Source organism: Oncorhynchus keta, chromosome 24, assembly GCF_023373465.1.
Source record: "Oncorhynchus keta strain PuntledgeMale-10-30-2019 chromosome 24, Oket_V2, whole genome shotgun sequence".
Taxonomy (NCBI): domain Eukaryota; kingdom Metazoa; phylum Chordata; class Actinopteri; order Salmoniformes; family Salmonidae; genus Oncorhynchus; species Oncorhynchus keta.
The window spans coordinates 46,345,482-46,365,397 of record NC_068444.1 but is presented as its reverse complement, the minus strand read 5'-3'; the positions used below and the strand labels follow the sequence as shown (position 1 = coordinate 46,365,397).

The window sequence follows — 19,916 nt, the reverse complement described above, 5'->3', positions numbered from 1 at the left end:
ACCCCGCCTTCCTTGCTATAATACCGGGGCTTGCATTCATTTTCTCAATTCAGAACCGCTCTTCAGCAAGCCCAAAACCCCTGACGATGCAGGGGAAAAATATTTTACACCTCGTTCCTTCCTTCAGGGAACATAACTGTATGTTCCCATTTAGTCGGTCACTCAGTATAACATACCACGGTGACATACAATCACGCCCTAAGCCAGCTTAGAGGGTACCAAAATAGCAGGCACACGGCAGTCCAAGCACACAGGTTTAACCGGCTCCAAAAAGGGGTTACAGAAGCCACCTTTCCCCTAATACATATCTGAGAAGCCTGAATTGTCAGAGCCTCATGAGGCCTGAACTGTCAGAGGCCTATATAGGGACCCATTACCTTCCTTAACTTGGTTATGCTCACTGACACGCTGCCACTGCAGCCCAAGTCCATAGACTTACACATCACCACCTATATTCAAACAAAATAGGCCTTTTTATAGGCAAATGGGCAGCATTATGGTCATGCCAGTCCTCTAGAACGCAAATGTAGTCTTCCTAGTTGAACTGCAACAATGAGAAATCCCAGGAGTCGACTAAAGTGGAAATTCCAACCGGATGCTTCAGGTGTATACTTCCGGTGAAACATTTGGCTCCTTGGGTCCAGTGGTGTAAAATACTACTTCAGTAGGTTTTTTGGGGGGGTATCTGTACTCTACTATTTACATTTTTGACAACTTTTACTTCACTACATTCCTAAAGAAAATTATGTACTTCTTACTCCATACATTTTCCCTGCCACCCAAAACTACTCATTACATTTTGAATGCTTAGCAGGACAGGAAAATGGTCTAATTAACACACTTATGAAAGAACATCCCCGGTCATCCCTACTGCCTCTGATCTGTCGGACTCACTAAACACATGCTTCATTTGTAAATTATGTCTGAGTGTTGGAGCGTGCCCGTGGCGATCCATCAATAAAAAAGAAAAGGGTGCTGTCTGGTTTTGATACTTCACAACATCTGGCACAGAATAAGGACTACTGCCAGAAAATAACATTTGTTTTTTTTGAAGTTGGTCCAAGTGTGACTTGCTCAGAGATTGAGCTCCTCTGTCCAACTTTCATTACTCAAACGCTCCTGTTGGATTTATCTACAGCTATGCACATGCGCAAATGGGATTTATTTACAAAAGATAGGAGTCAAACAAGTTCAATCGAAAATCGAAAATGATCTGTCGATTTGAAAAACGGCAAATTAGCTTTTATCTTGCGACATATGTAAATTCCTTTATTACGTCACGTTAGCTTACAATAATTATTATTTTGATGGAAAACTGAACTTGGCTTCTTACGTCGCTACAAGTTACGTTGACATCCCTTCTTAAATCACTTGATAACGTTATGAAGTACGACATGCTCCTTTATTTTCTTAGTCTGCTCATACTGTCTCATGATCCAATTCCTGATTGCTACCCAGTCACCATGGGCAATATCCAGTCTCTCTCACCCAGCTATCAGGGAGGTCGGAGATGGGCCGGGCAGTGTGGGACATGACACGGCTATTCAGAACAGCAGGAACGCCAAAGGCAAGAACCTGAAGCGCTGCTCAATCATCAACATGAAGCGGAAGAAGGGTTCCAAGAAGGTGCAGCCCAACGGGAACAACGAGAACAGCGTGACCCACCTCAACAACAAAAACTTGGAGAAGTCTCAGTCCTGCACCAACCTGTCCACTCTCACCCAGGACCAGAGTACCCCAGACCTCACCAAGAGCTCAGAAAATGTCCTCGCCAACTCCAACGTGGCCACCGACATGCTCAAGAGGGTGATAGTCCATTCCTCAACTGGTGAACTGCTGCACTGGGTGAGTTCCTGTTTTCGGCACTGCTACCGACTCCAGAATCTGTCCCCCAACGACCCAGGGCTGTGGCTGCAGAGTGTAGACCGCTTCCTGTGCAAGCCCCGCTGGGGGAACCAGAGCATCCTCACCCCAGCCAATGTGGTGTTTGTCTACATGCTGTGCCGCAAGGTGGTCTCCTCCGAGGTAGCCACCGAGCACCAGCTCCAGGCCATGGTGATCACCTGGCTCTACCTGACCTGCTCCTACATGGGCAACGAGAATTCCTACCCACTGAGACCCTTCCTGGTGGAGAGCTCCAGGGACATCTTCTGGGAGAGCTGCCTGTCTATCATCAACCTGATGCGTGGCAACATGCTCCAGATGAGCACGGAGCAGCACTATTTCTTCCAGCTGTTTGCCAACCAAAAAAAACGAAAGCCAGGAGGACAGGAGCCGCTTGCTCATCGGTCTGGACCGGTGAGGGGCCTGGGGAGAGGGTCCAGAGGAGGGCAGGGGCCTCCTCCAATCTGGCATTTCAAAATGGATGGAGGGAAATTTAGTTCAGAGACTAGGAAAGGGGAAGTTTTGATGGGAAATGATGATTCACATATCTTGTGTGTTAAAATGAGGGTACAATTGGCTTAGATGAACCCCAAAAGTTAAAATTGAACAAATAATAATAATAATAATATATGCCATTTAGCTGACGCTTTTATCCAAAGCGACTTACAGTCATGTGTGCATACATTCTACGTATGGGTGGTCCCGGGAATCGAACCCACTACCCTGGCGTTACAAGCACCATGCTCTACCAACTGAGCCACAGAAGGACCACCAAAACGAATAATGAAAAATATATTTAAAAAAGGAACACAAATCTACAGCTATAATTGAATGTGGAGAAGACCAAGGCTGCAGCCCACCAGCCACACGACTGTTTCTCTGACTTTCCATAGGAGGGTGATTGAGCCCCCTTGTGTGACTGCGCTAGTGCTCACATCACACTGAGACTGCAGCCTACCAACCTACTATACTGACAGTCAGATGTGCACTGCCTATCACGGGTGGGTAGATGAGCACTGCTATACAGTTCATTTGGAAAAGTATTCAGACCCCTTGACTTTATCTACATTTTGTTACGTTACAGCCTTATTATAAAATTGATTAATTCATTTCCCCCCCTCAATCTACACACATTAGCCCATAATGACAAAAACATTTAAAAAAAACATTTTTGCAAATGTATAAAATAAAGAAAAGGAAATATCACATTTACATAAGTATTCAGATCCTTTACTCAGTACTTTCTTGAAGCACCTTTGGCTGCAATTACAGCCTCAAATCTTCTTGGGTATGACGCTACAAGCTTGGCACACCTGTATTTGGGGAGTTTCTACCATTCTTCTCTGCAGATCCTCTCAAGCGCTGTCAGATTGGATGGGGAGTGTTGCTGCACAGCTATTTTCAGGTCTCTCCTGAGATGTTCGATTGGGTTCAAGTCAGGGCTCGGGCTGGGCCACTCAAGGACATTCAGGGACTTGTCCCGGCGCCAGTCCTGCTTGGTCTTGGCTGTGTGCTTGGGGTCATTGTCCTGTTGGAAGGTGAACCATCGCCCCAGTCTGAGGTCCTGAGCACTCTGGAGCAGGTTTTCATCAAGGATCTTCGCTCTGTTCATCTTTCCCTCGATCCTGACTAGTCCTCTAGTCCCTGCCGCTGAAAAACATCCCCACAGCATGATGCTGCCATAACCATGCTTCACCATAGGGATGGTGCCAGGTTTTCTCCAGACATGATGCTTGGCATTCAGGCCAAAGAGTTCAATCTTGGTTTCATCAGACCAGAGAATCTTGCTTCTCATAGTTTGAGAGTCTTTGGGCTGTCATGTGCCTTTTACTGAGGAGTAGCTTTCGTCTGGCCACTCTTCCGTAAAGGCCTGATTGGTGGAGTGCTGCAAAGATCGTTGTCCTTCAACACTGCAGAAATGTTTTGGTACCCTTCCCCAGATCTGTGCCTCGACAGAATCCTGTCTCTGAGCTCTACGGACAATTCCTTCGACCTCATGGTTTGGTTTTTACTCTGACAACTGTGGGACCTTATTTAGACAAGTGTGTGTCTTTCCAAATCATTTTTTTTTTAGAATAAGGCTGTAATGTAACAAAATGTGTAAAAAAAAATTCAAAGGGTCTGAATACTTTCCGAATGCACTGTATATCGAATGAAAGCCACAATAAAACACTGACATGATAGACACTTATGAGATAGAGTCAGTTGAATGAAATCCCTTACAATACTGTTGTTGGCTGTGTTGATGAAGTTGTTGACAAGTTAACTGGATAACGACTTAAAATAAAGGTAACTGCCAAAATAAAGGAAAAATCAACATAAAGTGTCTTAGTAGGGCATTGGGCCACCACGAATCAAAACCGCTTCAAAACCGTGGCATAGTTTCGACAAGTGTCTGGAAGTCAATTGTGGACTTTATGTTGGACCCCAGGAAGAGTAACTGCTGCATGTGCAGTAGCTAATGGGGATCTAATAAACAAAACAATTGGAGGGATGCGACACCATTTTTCCAAGAGAAATTCCATTATCTGGTGTTTTGTTGATGTAAAACGCTGTCTCAGGCGCCGCTCCAGAATCTCCCAGAAGTGTCCGATTGGGTTGAGATCTGGTGACTGTCATTCAGTGACCACTCATGCCCTGTGGATGGGTGCATTGTCATCCTAGCCATGGTAGACAAAATAATGGCCTGCCCAGCATTTTTATACATGACCCTAATTATGATGGGGTGTTAATTGCTTAATTAACTCATGAACCACACATGTGGAAGCCCCTGCTTTTAATACACGTTATCCCTTATCTACTCAAGTGTTTCCATTATTTCCTCACTTATGCAGCTAGATCCATCTACATTGTCAGCAGTGTGAGGTCAGAGACATGCACGCATACACACAGACACACACACAGTACTGACTTATCGAGGGTGCGTGCTTCCCGGCTGTACTCAGGCAGGTCGTTGAGGTCCCGTGGCGAGGCATCCACCATGGTCAGGTCCAGAGGCAGGCTGTCCCCCTCCTTCCCCACCACCTCTAACCCTGTCAGTCCCAGGTAGTGGGAGTCCCCCCACGTCATGCTCAACTCTATCCTAAGGCCTGAAGATGGGGAGGGGGGAGAGAAGGAGAGAGAGATCTTAGAGAGTCCGTGTGAAACAAGCTGAGCTAGCGACATTTTACAGAGAGCAAAATACAGTCCTGTGTTTAAAATGAGGAATTCATGAATTGATCATGAATAACACTAACTTAGAAGAGAGTACTCACACTTTCCGTTGTACATTCCTGGGATCTGCTCCAGGGTCTCCTCAGACTGACCATCAGTTGGGTTAAGATGGAGTTTTAACTGAAAGATGGCAGTGAATAGAAACCAGCAATGTTAGCGCTAGGCTGGAAAAAAACCTGCACGTCTTGTATCAATCGGGCAGGTTAGAGCATTGGACTAGTAACCAAAAGGTTGTAAGATTGAATCCCTGAGCTGACAAGGTAAAAATCTGTCATTTTGCCGCTGAACAAGGCAGTTAACCCACAGTTCCTAGGCTGTCATTGAAAATAATACATTTGTTCTTAACTGACTTGCCTGGTTAAATAAAGGTTAAAACCATTTTTTTTATTTTTATGTATCCAGGCTTTCCATGTTTACACTGTACAGTCCCAGTCAGTCATGTTGTACTCACAGCGAGGTCGTCCTCGGGTCTGAAGCCAGCCTGGGTGAAGGGTCGTTCCTCCCCCTCTCCGTCGGCCGTGCGGGGCCTCTGCAGCTCCTCCTCATACCCCACCAGCTCTTCGAAGCCCTCCGCCTCCCCGCAAAACGTCTCGTCGTAGCCCGACATAGCCTCCAGGATCTCATCATCTGTGGTGAACAAGATGGTGTCCCCGAACTGGTCCAGACCTAAGAGGAGAGGGATGGAGGTATAATTCAAGATGTTAGAGGCAAACATGTTTTAATGCATGGGCAACAAATGACATTAAACCTACACTGAGCGTATAAAACATAAAGAACACAAGCTCTTTCCATGACATATACTGACCAGGTGAAAGATATGATCCCTTATTGATGTCACTTGTTAAATCCACTTCAATCAGTGTAGATGAATGGGAGGAGACAGGTTAAATAAGGACTTTTAAGCCTTGAGACAATTGAGACATAGATTGTGTTTGTGTGCCATTCAGAGGGTGAATGGGCAAGACAAAATATTTGAGTGCCTTTGAACGGGCTATGGTAGTAGGTTTGTGTCAAGAACTGCAACGCTGATGAGTTTTTCACACAGTTTCCCGTGTGTATTAAGAATGGTCCCCAACCCAAAGGACATCCAGCCAAATTGACAACTGTGGGAAGCATCGGAGTCAACATAGGCCAGTATCCCTGTGGAACCTTGTAGAGTCCATGCCCCGATGAATTGAGGCTGTTCTGAGTGCAAAAGCGGGGGTGTGCAACTCAATATTAGGGATACTTTCTTAATGTTTGTACACTCAGTGTATTTTGTCACCAAACAAATGCTGTAGTTCTACGATCTAAATTAATATAATACATGAAGCTCGTAAAATAAGGACCTATTATAGGCCAACTGTGGTAGAACTATAACATGGGATACATTTGGGTGTCTAAGGAGAGAGGCTATCCCTCACTCATGATCCCCCCCTACCTCCAGACAGTGTCCCTGACGCCTTGGCGATCTCTCCCCTGAAGATGCATCTCCCATCCAACAGCATCTCAGCCTCCTTCACCCCCCTGAACGAGTGGATCCTGGACTTGTTGTAATTCCACACTCTTATCATGGCTACCTGACATGGCCCAGCGAACTCAAGGTAGATCACATGACTCATCCCCTGGGTGAACGGCGCCAGCCACAGGTGCATGTCGTCCTGCGTGCGGTTGATTCCGTCGATTAGGTTGGCGACCACGCGCGGGTCTTTGCCGTAGGCGGGTAGCACGTTAATATCAGGCGGGTCGGCTTGGATGTGGGCGGGCCGGACGGGCTGACCGCTGGAGCTGAAGACTTCCAGACCGTTGAGGCCCACGTAGTGGCGGTCACCCCATGTGGACAGGATGTTAATGACCAGACGTTGACCACGTGGGAGGACCGGAATCTCAAACTCTGGCTCGGCGAAAAGGTAATCCACCGGGTCATCGCAGAAGCCCCCTTGAGGGGCGGGTGAAGAGAGGTGGGACGAAGAGGGGAAGGGGCTGTAGGGGGGGCCTGCTGGGTCGGAGGTGAGTGGGGCGATACTGGCGGCTCTGGAGGAACGCTGGAGGAACTCGTCAAAGATGTCGCCCTCGAAGCCCATGTTGGAGATGCGACCACGCTGGCACTGGTTGAACTTTGTGAGGGAGTCCCAGGACTCCATGAGGTTGTCATCCTGGGCCTGCCGGCTGTGGAGCGTGGCCCGGGGGATACGATGCTGCCTCTTGCTGATGCTGCCTGACACTGAACTTGGCTCCTCTGTGGAATCAACACACTCTCATGTTACCTCAAAGACCATGCAGAGTACCTAATACAAGTGTAGCTAAGCAAGCTTATTTTTTGACCGTTTTATACATTGTGGTACTCTATATCATTTTGTGAGTAAGAATTCTCCAACTAAAGTTATGGCCCACAATAATCCTAAAATAATTGTACATATTCCAGTTATGTAGAAGATACAATTTTTATGGTAATGATTATGTAATTTTCATACTGAATAGCCCAACTCAGACAGCTGGTGTGATAACTTTCAGCTGACACATCCACAACAGATATGTTCAGAACCAGCTGGCATGTGCCCTGTGTGCGTGTGCGTGTGTGTGTGTGTGTGTGTGTGTGTGTGTGTGTGTGTGTGTGTGTGTGTGTTTGTTTCCAGATAGGGGAAAAACAAGCTATTACTAGAGGGTCTGGGGGAGGATTCTGTCTGTTGTCATGGAGATAAAGAGAGATTATTATAGGATGCAGGCCTAGATTTGTTGTGATGCAGCAATCTGTCTGCTCTATAATCTCATTTAGGAAAAAAAAAAGAAGATATGTCTGGTCTGCCGTTGACAAGAACAACGAGATTTCTCAATATCCTCAACATTGGGAAACCAATGGCAGATCCTGGGGGGAAAACATTCTTGAGTTGCATAATAGAGGCAAGTAGACAAACAGGCTACCACTAGAGATGATTCTGTCTCAAATCACATGAACTTCTCATATCTTGCCTGCACAGCTCAGTATGCAGAGTAGATAAAGGAGCCGCAAAAGTATTGTACAAATGAAATTACTCACACAGGTCTTAGGACCACACGTACACACACACGTACACACACACACACAGTATATTATCCTACCTGTGTTCAGTCCAATGGCTCCATGCTGGTGCTCCTCTGCTGGTTTTCTGCTACTGGTGTTGTTATTCATGCCTGAGCTCCTACGTCCACTAACAGGCCGGTCCTGGTGCTGCTGGTCACCTCCCAGGTCCAAAGAATCTGTACACCATTGGCCCTCGTTCACAGTCCTCTCCACCCCCCGACACACCCTCCCCGGGTTACAGCCCAGCTCCGGGAGCACCGAGGTAGAGGTGGATTGGGGGAGGGGAGATTTGGGCTCCACAGACTGCTGGGGCACTAGCCAGAGGGGTCTCTCCCTTCCGGCCTCGCAGCCCTCGGGGGCGCTCCGGGCCAGGGGCTGTAGCCACTGGGGACTCCTGGAGGAAGAAGGCTGGGTGGTGACTGTGCACTCAGTGGGTTGACCCGACTGCTCCAGCTGCTGTTTCAGAGGGGGGTGGGGGAGGGCCAGGTCCGGAGGGTCCATGTCAAAGGAGTCCCTCTGTAGGGGGGGACAGTTTGTAGATGTGGGGGAGGGGGGATTGTAGATTTGATCCTGCATGTCTATCCTGACCTGGGCTAGCCCCTCAGATAGTCTGTGGTTGGGGTCTCGATTCTCCCCTCTGCTTTCCACCCACGCGCCACTCTCGTCATGGCGCTGTGGGCTGGCACCCCGCAGACTGTGGCCGGACCCCACTGGGCTGGGAGAGAAGGATTCTGGGACATGGAGTGCCTGGAGGTCGATGCTGGTGCTGTAATCAAAGATCTGGTTGCCACAGCCCTTGTCCAGCTCACCTTCAAACACCAGAGTGCTGTTGAGGTAAAGATTCACATGCCGGGCACCAACGTCCAGGTCCTAAAAAAGAACAGCACAGCTATTTCAGGCTCTAAGCAGGGCAATATTTAGGTAATGCATGGATTTCGGTAGACCGTATAAGAAAAGCAACATCGAAAATGGAAAATGAACAAGGAAAATGTCAAAGAGCTTGAATATTGATGTGAACGTGACATAGATCAACACTGAAACTGATACCATACTGTTAACCAAGGAGCTTCCTAGTTGTAGGCCCCAATATTCTTTCCCACAGGTATGTAGACAGAGTCAATTAAGCTAACCGTGCAGACGTAGTCAACTGTAAAGCTAATTGTAATTAGTCTCCTTACCAACACACACAGACAGACATGGTGGATGGCTAAATGGCTAAGACCAGACTCAAATCTCCTCAATCCCTGCTCATTAAATCAGTGTATCCCCACCCCATGGACCCCACAGTATCAAACAGCTCCTTACCTCGCATCCTAAAACACACCACTATAACCTGAAATAGGACTCAATGAACAGAGACACTGCTAATATCAACCCATATCATCCATAGTTCCAGACAGACGCCTGGTTGCCTGGGCTTTGTGATTCCCGTCCTTCCCTTTTGTGACAGCAGCAGGGCGAGAGGCGAGAGCAGTAACCTGGGCGTCCCCTCACTAATCCCCCAGGTCTAATCTCTTACTGTTCCACATTTGGACTGACTGGTAGCTCACACAGACACGGCTTGAAGGCTATACCCTCCCTCCCAAAGCCTTCTGCCAATATGGTGGTCACCCTGTAGAATGACTGGGGCTGGCTGAAGCGAGCTGAATTTATGAGCAACTGTTAACAGATGAAGGTGTTTATCTTAGTAAACCCTGAACTCGGACTGGTGTGATGAACCAATCAGATGCTTTATATATGTAAGGGCTGCACATACAGTAAGTGCTAACAACTTAAGTACCATTTCTATCAAAATCCATTTGAATCATTACCTAATGCAACCCTTTTTACTATAACTGGCAACTTCTACTGCAAAGGCTCCAGCCAAAAGCAGTGCACTACAAAATAAGGAATAGGGTGCCATATCAGACTCAATCTGCCAGTTTGGCCCTAAAATGGGCTCTTACACTGAGGCTCCTGTTGTAGTTCCAGATCTTGATCAGGGATATCCCAAAGTCCGGAGAGCGCTCCAAGTTCCTGATGATGAAGTACAGTTGAACCGGGAGATGGAAAGGACAGGTCCACATATGACACTCCTTTGTGGTCTGGTGGTCAAACCAACACACAACAACATAGAGATAGATATGCAGTCAGTTTAAGTAAAAAATTTAAATCTGCATTTTTTATTGGTCATATACACATATTTAGCAGATGGTATTGCGGGTGAAGCGAAATAGATGAATACATTCACTTATAAAGCATGTGCAGTCAAAATGTTAATGTATTTTATATACACTGCTCAAAAAAATAAAGGGAACACTTATACAACAGAATGTAACTCCAAGTCAATTACACTTCTGTGAAATCAAACTGTCCACTTAGGAAGCATCACTGATTGACAATACATTTCACATGCTGTTGTGCAAATGGAATAGACAACAGGTGGAAATGATAGGCAATTAGCAAGACCCCCCCCAATAAAGGAGTTCTGCAGGTGATAACCACAGACCACCGTGCTTTTACACCTGCTGATGTTTTGGTAACTTTTGAATGCTGGCGATGCTGTTTGCTGTTTGGGGTTTTAGGCTGGGTTTCTCTGATACCCTAGGACACTTTGAGATATCTGGCCTGATGTACCACTGAGGGCTATATAAATAAATTTGATTTGATTTGACCAGGACTTCTCAGTTCCTAGACACCTGAAACCCCACCCTGGCCTGATGTTTTGGTAACTTTTGATTTAGATGCTGGCTGTTCCACTGGTTGTCATTTCACTCTAGTGGTAGCATGCTAAATGACTTAAATGGTAAATGTCTACAACCCACACAAGTGGCTCAGGTAGTGCAGCTCATCCAGGATGGCACATCAATGTGAGCTGTGGCAAGAAGGTTTGCTGTGTCTGTCAGCATAGTGTCCAGAACATGGAGGCGCTACCAGGAGACAGGCCAGTACATCAGGAGATGTGGAGGAGGCCGTAGGAGGGCAACAACCCAGCAGCAACACTGTTACCTCTGCCTTTGTGCAAGGAGGAGCAGGAGGAGCACTGCCAGAGCCCTGCAAAATGACCTCCAGCAGGCCACAAATGTGGATGTGTCTGCTCAAATGGTCAGAAACAGACTCCATGAGGGTGGTATGAGGGCCTGACGTCCACAGGCGGGGGTTGTGCTTACAGCCCAACACCGTGCAGGACGTTTGGCATTTGCCAGAGAACACCAAGATTGGCAAATTCGCCACTGGCACCCTGTGCTCTTCACAGATGAAAGCAGGTTCACACTGAGCACATGTGACAGATGTGACAGTCTGGAGACGCCGTGGAGAACGTTCTGCTGCCTGCAACATCCTCCAGCATGACCGGTGTGGGGTGGCATTTCTTTGGGGGGGCGCAAAGGTAGCCTGACTGCCATTAGGTACCGAGATGAGATCCTCAGACCCCTTGTGAGACCATATGCTGGTGCGGTTGGCCCTGGGTTCCTCCAAATGCAAGACAATGCTAGACCTCATGTGGATGGAGTGTGTCAGCAGTTCATGCAAGAGGAAGGCATTGATGCTATGGACTGGCCCGCCCGTTCCCCAGACCTGAATCCAATTGAACACATCTGGGACATCATGTCTCGTTCCATCCACCAACACCACGTTGCACCACAGACTGTCCAGGAGTTGGCGGATGCTTTAGTCCAGGTCTGGGAGGAGATCCCTCAGGAGACCATCCGCCACGTCATCAGGAGCATGCCCAGGCGTTGTAGGGAGGTCATACAGGCACGTGGAGGCCATTGCTCTGCTAAGAAGCTATTATTGTTTATTTTTTTGCATTTTAATTGAAAACAATCACAGTAAGGTATTTAATTGTTACCCATAAATGATTTTGTATTGAGATAAAAAAAAATGGCTGCATTGGGCCTTTAAAATGACCAGAGACCCAATATACTGTAATCTGGTAACACTCAGAGTACCATAGAGCCGTGAGTACCAAAGCCACAGAGCCGTGATAGTCCGGCAACCCATTGTGACATAGCTACACGGTTCTCAGACCACTGTCCGCGGGGACACACAGCCTGACCGCGCACCTCCCCCAAATTCCCAACCAACACGACTCTGCAAACGTGTCTTCTCTTCATTTGAATGGGGTGAAGGTTGGAGAAATTGCTCGAGCCGCACTGAGAAATCGGAAAGCAAACTGTCCAATATTCTAGAAAAGTGCTGTGCGGACCTGTACACATTTTGGACTATGATAAGCATTTCATGTGTATTAAGCGTATTTACAGTGCTGTGAAAAATAACTTGCCCCCTTTATAATTTCCTCTATTTTTGCATAATGTTTGATACTACAGTAAATGTTATCAGATCTTCAACCAAAACCGAATATTAGATAAATGGAAACTGAGTGAACAAATAACACAACAATTACATACTTATTTAAATTATTACATAAAGAAAGTTACAGTTGAAGTCAGAAGTTTACATACACCTTTGCCAAATACATTTAAACTCAATTTTTCAACATTACTGATATTTAATCTTAGTAAAAATTCCCCATCTTAGGTCAGTTAGGATCACCACTTTATTTTAAGAATTTAAGTATGCTTGGGTTTCATTGTCCATTTGGAAGACCCATTTGCGACCAAGCTTTAACTTCCTGACTGATGTCTTTTGAGATGTTGCTTCAATATATCCACATCATTTTCCTGCCTCATGATGCCATCTATTTTGTGAAGTGCACCAGATGCTCCTGCAGCAAAACACCCCCACAACATGATGCTGCCACCCCCATGATTAACGGTCGGGATGGTGTTCTTCAGCTTGCAAGCATCCCCCTTTTTCCTCCATACATAATGATGGTCATTATGGACAAACAGTTTTTATTTTTATTTCATCCAAATTGTTTCTCCAAAAAGTACAATCTTCGTCTCCATGTGCAGTTGAAAACCATAGTCTGGCCTTTTTATGGCGGTTTTGGAGCAGTGGCTTCTTCCTTGCTTAGCGGCCTTTCAGGTTATTTCGATACTGGACTCGTTTTACTGTGGATATAGATACTTCTGTACATGTTTCCTCCAGAATCTTCACGAGGTCCTTTGCTGTTGTTCTGGGATTGAGTTGCACTTTTCACACCAAAGTTTGTTCATCTCTAGGAGACAGAACGCGTCTCCTTCCTGAGCGGTATGACAGCTGTGTGGTCTCATGGTGTTTATATTTACATACTATTGTTTGTACAGTTGAACGTGGTATCTTCAGGCGTTTGGAAATTGCTCCCAAGGATTAACCAGACTTGTGGAGGTGTCTTTTTTTCTGAGGTCTTGGCTGGTATCTTTTGATTTTTCCATGAGGTCACTGAGTTTGAAGGTAGGCCTTGAAATACATCCACAGGTACACCTCCAATTGACTGAAATAATGTAAATTAGCCTGTCAGAAGCTTCTAAAGCCATCACATAATTTTCAGGAATTTTCCAAGCTGTTTAAAGGCACAGTCAACTTAGTGTATGTAAACTTCTGACCCTCTGGAATTGTGATACAGTGAATTATAAGTGAAATAATCTGTCTGTAAACAATTGTTGGAAAGATTACTTGTGTCATGCACAAAGTAGATGCCCTTAACCGACTTGCCAAAACTAGTTTGTTAACAAGAAATTTGTGGAGTGGTTGAAAAACAAGTTTCAATGACTCCAACCTAAGTGTATGTAAACTTCAGACTGCAACACCCAATGCCCCTGTGTGAAAAAGTAATTGGCCACGTTCAGCTGCAATGACTCCAACCATACACTTCCTGTAGTTGTTGATCGGTCTCTCACATCGCTGTGGAGAAATGTTGTCCTACTCTTCCATGCAGAACTTATTTATTTAACTCAGTGACATTTCTGGGATTTCAAGCATGAACTGCTTGTTTCAAGTCCTGCCACAACATTTCATTTGGAATTAGGTCTGGACTAGGCCATTCCAAAATGTCTAATTTGTGTTTTTCTAGCCATTTTCATACAGACTTGATTGTGTGTTTTGGATCATTGTCTCGCTGCATGACTCAGCTTCAGCTCATAGATGGATGGCCTGACATTCTGCTGTATAATTCTCTGATACAGAGCAGTATTCATCGTTCCTTCCATTAAGGCAAGTTGTCCAGGTCCTGAGGCAGCAAAGCATCCCTAAACCATCACACTACCACCACCATGCTTGACCGTTGGTACAAGTTTATTACTGTGGAATACATTGTTTGGTTTTCACCAGGCATAATGGGACCCATGTCACCCAAAAATAAATGCAGTGCATTCGGAAAGTATTCAGACCCCTTGACTTTTTCCACGTTGTGTAACGTTGCTGCCCTATTGCAAAATTGATTTTAAAATACTTCTTTATTTTTACATTGTAGAATAATAGTGAACACATCAGAACTATGAAATAACACATATGGAATCATGTAGTAATATTTTAGATTCTTCAAAGTAGCCACCCTTTGCCTTGATGACAGTTGTGCACTCCTGGCAATCTCTCAACCAGCTTAACTTGGAATGCTTTTCCAATAGTCTTGAAGGAGTTCCACATATGCGGAGCACTTGTTGGCTGCTTTTCCTTCCCTCTGCGGTCTAACTCATCCCAAACCTTCTAAATTGGGTTGAGGTTGGGTGATTGTGGAGGCCAGGTCAACTGATGCAGCACTCCATCACTCTCCTTCTTGGTCAAATAGCCCTTGCACAGCCTGGAGGTGTGTTGGGTCATTGTCTTGTTGAAAAACAAATGATTGTCCCACTAAGCCCAAACCAGATGGGATGGCATATCGCTGCAGAATTCTGTGGTAGCCATGCTGGTTAAGTGTGCCTTGAATTCTAAATAAAATCACTGACAGTGGCACCAGCAAAGCACCCCAACACCCTCACACCTCCTCCACCATGCTTCACGGTGGGAACAACAGATGCAGAGATAATCCGTTTACCTCCGCGTCTCACAAAGACACGATGGTTGGAACCAAAAATCTCAAATTTTGACTCATCAGAACCAAAGGACAGATTTCCACCAGTCTAATGTCCAGTGCTTGTGTTTCTCATGCACGTTTCTTATTATTATTGGTGTCCTTTAGTAGTGGTTTCTTTGCAGCAATTTGACCATGAAGGCCTGATTCATACAGTCTCCTCTGAACAGTTAATGTTAAGATGTGTCTGTTACTTGAACTCTGTGAAGTATTTATTGGGCTGCAATTTCTGAGGCTGGTAACTCTAATGCTCTGCAGCAGAAGTAACTCTGGGTCTTCCTTTCATTGTGGCGGTCTTCATGAGAGACAGTTTTATCATAGCGCTTAATGGCTTTTGCAACTGCACTTGAAGAAACTTTAAAAGTTCTTGACATTTTCCGGATTGACTGACTTTCATGTCTTAAAGTAATGAACTGTTATTTATCTTTGCATATTTGAGCTGTTCTTGCCATTCTATGGACTTGGTCTTTTACCAAGTAGGGCCATCTTCTTTATACAAACACTACCTTGTCACAACACAAAGGATTGGCTGAAACCCATTAAGGAAACATATTCCACAAATTAACTTTTAACAAGGCACACCTGTTAATTGAAATGCATTCCAGGTGACTACCTCATGAAGCAGGTTGAGAGAATGCCAAGAGTGTGCAAAGCTGTCCCAAGGCAAAGGGTGGCTACCTTGAAGAATCTCAAATTTAAAATACATTTAGATTTGTTTAACACTTTTTTGGTTACTACATGATTCCATTTGTTTGATTTCATAGTTTTGATGTCTTCACCATTATTCTACAATGTAGAAAAAGAAAAAAAAGGAACAACCCTGGAATGAGTAGGTGTGTCCAAACCTTTGACTGGTACTGTATATCTAATCAATCTACATACAATACTCCAATAATGACAAAGTTAAAACAGGTTTTTAGAAATCTTTTCTAATTTGGCCTAACTGAGGAGCTCAGTGACAATTCAACGTGACACTGTCATTGAATGCCACCTTACCAACAAGTCAGTTTGTCAAACTTTGAGTTTTGGTTCAGATCTGATAACATTCAGTATCAAAAAATATGCTAAAATAGAGAAAATCAGAAAGTGGGCAAATACTTTTTCACGGCACTGTATATCACCTGATGTGCTATGTATAATCCTTTATCATGCACGACATAACATTAACAAAAGGATATCTACTCATAGGAAATGTCACCAAAAATCCCTACAAAATGTATAAATATTAAATATAATGCATCAAAAACCTTTCTAAATAGTTTAATTTGTGTTGTCAGAAAGGCTTGGGGGGGAAATTTCCAACTCACCTTAGCATTCCCATTGACTAGCACTCCGAGGTTCCCAGGGGAGTCGGCGTTCCGGATGTCCAAGTCGTGAGGCGACACGTACAGCTTCCTGTTCCCTGGGCCAAAGAACTGCATCTCCGTCAGCCCCACCAGGCACCTGTTCCCCCAGTTACTCAGGATCTCCATGGTGACGTACACGGTGGGTGGTGCCTCCACCGAGACCCGCCTCCTCTGCCACCATGACAACGACAGAACTTCACGAGTCAAGCCAACCGTCACTTCATAAAGTACATCATACATGTGTGTGTTTGGTGTTTTCATGTGTGTCTGTCTCTCTCTCACTCTCTCACTGTCTGTCTCACCTAGTTACTCACCGGTGGTTTGCTATTATCCGTCTTCACTGTCTGCGGGATTTCAAAGTTTGTGCCAGCCTCTAGTTTCTCCAACGCCTTTAGTAGTCTCTGCTGTTGCCTGAAAGAAAACGATTACTCATCAATTCTTTCACCACATCAATAGTCTTTGACCCTGCTCTTGGTGATTATCTATGGAAATGGATGCATGGTCACAGACAGTTATTGAAGACTCCCTACAGCTTTGTTGACTAAACCTGCTTCAAGGTCAGAGAGGTCATTTACAGGTTTCTGATCGTTAGAGAGCCTCGGTCGAAGGTATACAATTACTGGTGCTCTGGCGCCGCCCATCCAAGACATTACCACGAGTTTTGTACTGTACTGCAGTCTGTATATGCTGTTATTATCCCGGCATAGTACACAAGCATGACGGAGTTAGTTATGCCAGTGTCTTTCTAAACTGTCACCAGTTAAGACTATATCTGGCCACTTCCCAATACGCAAACTAGCATACATTATTATAGATGATTTCATTCTCTGTAGTATGCTATTTGTGGATACTATTGGAACATAGCCATTCAATGTTTTTTTCCTTTGTGACAGTCAAGGATAGAAGAGATTAGTATAGACCCGGATCATGAGATTAGTATAGACCCGGATCATGAGATTAGTATAGACCCGGATCATGAGATTAGTATAGACCCGGATCATGAGATTAGTATAGACCCGGATCATGAGATTAGTATAGACCCGGATCATGAGATTAGTATAGACCCGGATCATGAGATTAGTATAGACCCGGATCATGAGATTAGTATAGACCCGGATCATGAGATTAGTATAGACCCGGATCATGAGATTAGTATAGACCCGGATCATGAGATTAGTATAGACCCGGATCATGAGATTAGTATAGACCCGGATTTGACACCCCTGGTACAGACTTAGATCTCTCTATATGCATAGATTGTAGTGACAGCAGCGTGTAACGTTGCAGTACACTACCTGGGACCCATGAGGATGACTCTCTGCATGGCTCTGGTCACCCCACTTTCATCTTTGTCGTCATCGTCGTCACGCAGCGAGCCGTTCATCATCTGGTATCCCATCACCTGTGGATTTACAATGGAGGAGCACAATGGAGTTAGACCTAGAGAGGATAATAGCCTAACTATATTCAACTAAATGTAGAAAAGATTAGAAAATAAGAGACAGGGATAGGGCTAGACTGTAAAACAAGAATCACTACAGCAGACAGGTCACAAGAAGATAACACAACCCACTAGTTGACCCTGCACAGCACACTGGTTGTGCCCATAGAAATATCATTAAATTCATTCATTCTATTTCTATGGTTGTTATCTGTCCTACCGGGGTGCGGCTGAAGGCCCTGGGCTCGGGGCTCTGCAGAGGGCTGTTCTCTCTCTGCAGGGCCTGGAGCACCCTGCAAGCCGTCTCCTCCGAGTCGCGCTCCTCTTGGGAGGCCTTCCTTGCTGCAGACAGGGGGCGCTCTACATGATTCCACGGCCCTGAGAGAGCGAGTGGGGTCAGAGAGAGAAGTGGGGGGGGGAGGGAAAGAAAGAGTCATACTCTTGAAACACAGTTCAGGGACCATTGTACACTTGACTGTTGTTTACTATGCAACAGCTATTTTCTACTAAGGCATCTTAGGTTTATTCCTTTTTGATACTGTGGCAAAGCTAACTAAAAGCAGCATTCCCCAAGAGAGGATGACTTTCACTTTAGCAGTGATAAATTCATGAACTTCTTTGAGGAAAAGATTATGATTATTAGAAAGCAAATTACGGACTCCTCTTTAAACCTGCGTATTCCTCCAAACCTCAGTTGTCCTGAGTCTGCACAACTCTGCCAGGACCTAGGATCAAGAGAGACGCTCAAGTGTTTTAGTACTATATCTCTTGACACAATGATGAAAATAATCATGGCCTCTAAACCTTCAAGCTGTATACTGGACCCTATTCCAACTAAACTACTGAAAGAGCTGCTTCCTGTGCTTGGCCCTCCTATGTTGAACATAATAAACGGCTCTCTATCCACTGGATGTGTACCAAACTCACTAAAAGTGGCAGTAATAAAGCCTCTCTTGAAAAAGCCAAACCTTGACCCAGAAAATATAAAAAACTATCGGCCTATATCGAATCTTCCATTCCTCTCAAAGATTTTAGAGAAGGCTGTTGCGCAGCAACTCACTGCCTTCCTGAAGACAAACAATGTATACGAAATGCTTCAGTCTGGTTTTAGACCCCATCATAGCACTGAGACGGCACTTGTGAAGGTGGTAAATGACATTTTAATGGCATCGGACCGAGGCTCTGCATCTGTCCTCGTGCTCCTAGACCTTAGTGCTGCTTTTGATACCATCGATCACCACATTCTTTTGGAGAGATTGGAAACCCAAATTGGTCTACACGGACAAGTTCTGGCCTGGTTTAGATCTTATCTGTCGGAAAGATATCAGTTTGTCTCTGTGAATGGTTTGTCCTCTGACAAATCAACTGTACATTTCGGTGTTCCTCAAGGTTCTGTTTTAGGACCACTATTGTTTTCACTATATATTTTACCTCTTGGGGATGTTATTCGAAAACATAATGTAAACTTTCACTGCTATGCGGATGACACACAGCTGTACATTTCAATGAAACATGGTGAAGCCCCAAAATTGCCCTCGCTAGAAGCATGTGTTTCAGACTAAGGAAGTGGATGGCTGCAAACTTTCTACTATTAAACTCGGACAAAACAGAGATGCTTGTTCTAGGTCCCAAGAAACAAAGAGATCTTCTGTTGAATCTGACAATTAATCTTAATGGTTGTACAGTCGTCTCAAATAAAACTGTGAAGGACCTCGGCGTTACTCTGGACCCTGATCTCTCTTTTGAAGAACATATCAAGACCATTTCGAGGACAGCTTTTTCCATCTACGTAACATTGCAAAAATCAGAAACTTTCTGTCCAAAAATGATGCAGAAAAATTAATCCATGCTTTTGTCACTTCTAGGTTAGACTACTGCAATGCTCTATTTTCCGGCTACCCGGATAAAGCACTAAATAAACTTCAGTTAGTGCTAAATACTGCTAGAATCCTGACTAGAACCAAAAAATTTGATCATATTACTCCAGTGCTAGCCTCTCTACACTGGCTTCCTGTCAAAGCAAGGGCTGATTTCATTTTACTGCTAACCTACAAAGCATTA

At 45.0% G+C, this 19,916-nt stretch overlaps 1 protein-coding gene and 1 pseudogene across 8 annotated transcripts in view; one reads left to right on the top strand and one right to left on the bottom strand.

Moving 5' to 3' along the window:
- The window catches only part of LOC118357619 (katanin-interacting protein-like), a 46,691-nt gene that overhangs the window by 9,738 nt on the left and 17,037 nt on the right, over positions 1-19,916 (bottom strand). For all 8 annotated transcript variants that reach the window (XR_004820341.2, XR_004820342.2, XM_035734925.2 and 5 more), the window contains 10 exons: positions 18,076-18,233; positions 17,710-17,816; positions 16,729-16,825; positions 16,376-16,585; positions 10,084-10,221; positions 8,176-9,007; positions 6,518-7,315; positions 5,549-5,763; positions 5,139-5,217; positions 4,796-4,973 (listed from right to left, as the gene is read on the bottom strand). Coding sequence is in view for 6 of the 8 variants with exons in the window: in XM_035734925.2 (XP_035590818.1) it covers positions 4,796-4,973; positions 5,139-5,217; positions 5,549-5,763; positions 6,518-7,315; positions 8,176-9,007; positions 10,084-10,221; positions 16,376-16,585; positions 16,729-16,825; positions 17,710-17,816; positions 18,076-18,233 (2,812 nt within the window). In the remaining 2 variants the exon portion in view is untranslated. The remainder of the gene's footprint in view (positions 1-4,795; positions 4,974-5,138; positions 5,218-5,548; positions 5,764-6,517; positions 7,316-8,175; positions 9,008-10,083; positions 10,222-16,375; positions 16,586-16,728; positions 16,826-17,709; positions 17,817-18,075; positions 18,234-19,916) is intronic.
- On the top strand, positions 1,464-2,302 carry LOC118357620 (cyclin-dependent kinase 5 activator 1-like; annotated as a pseudogene).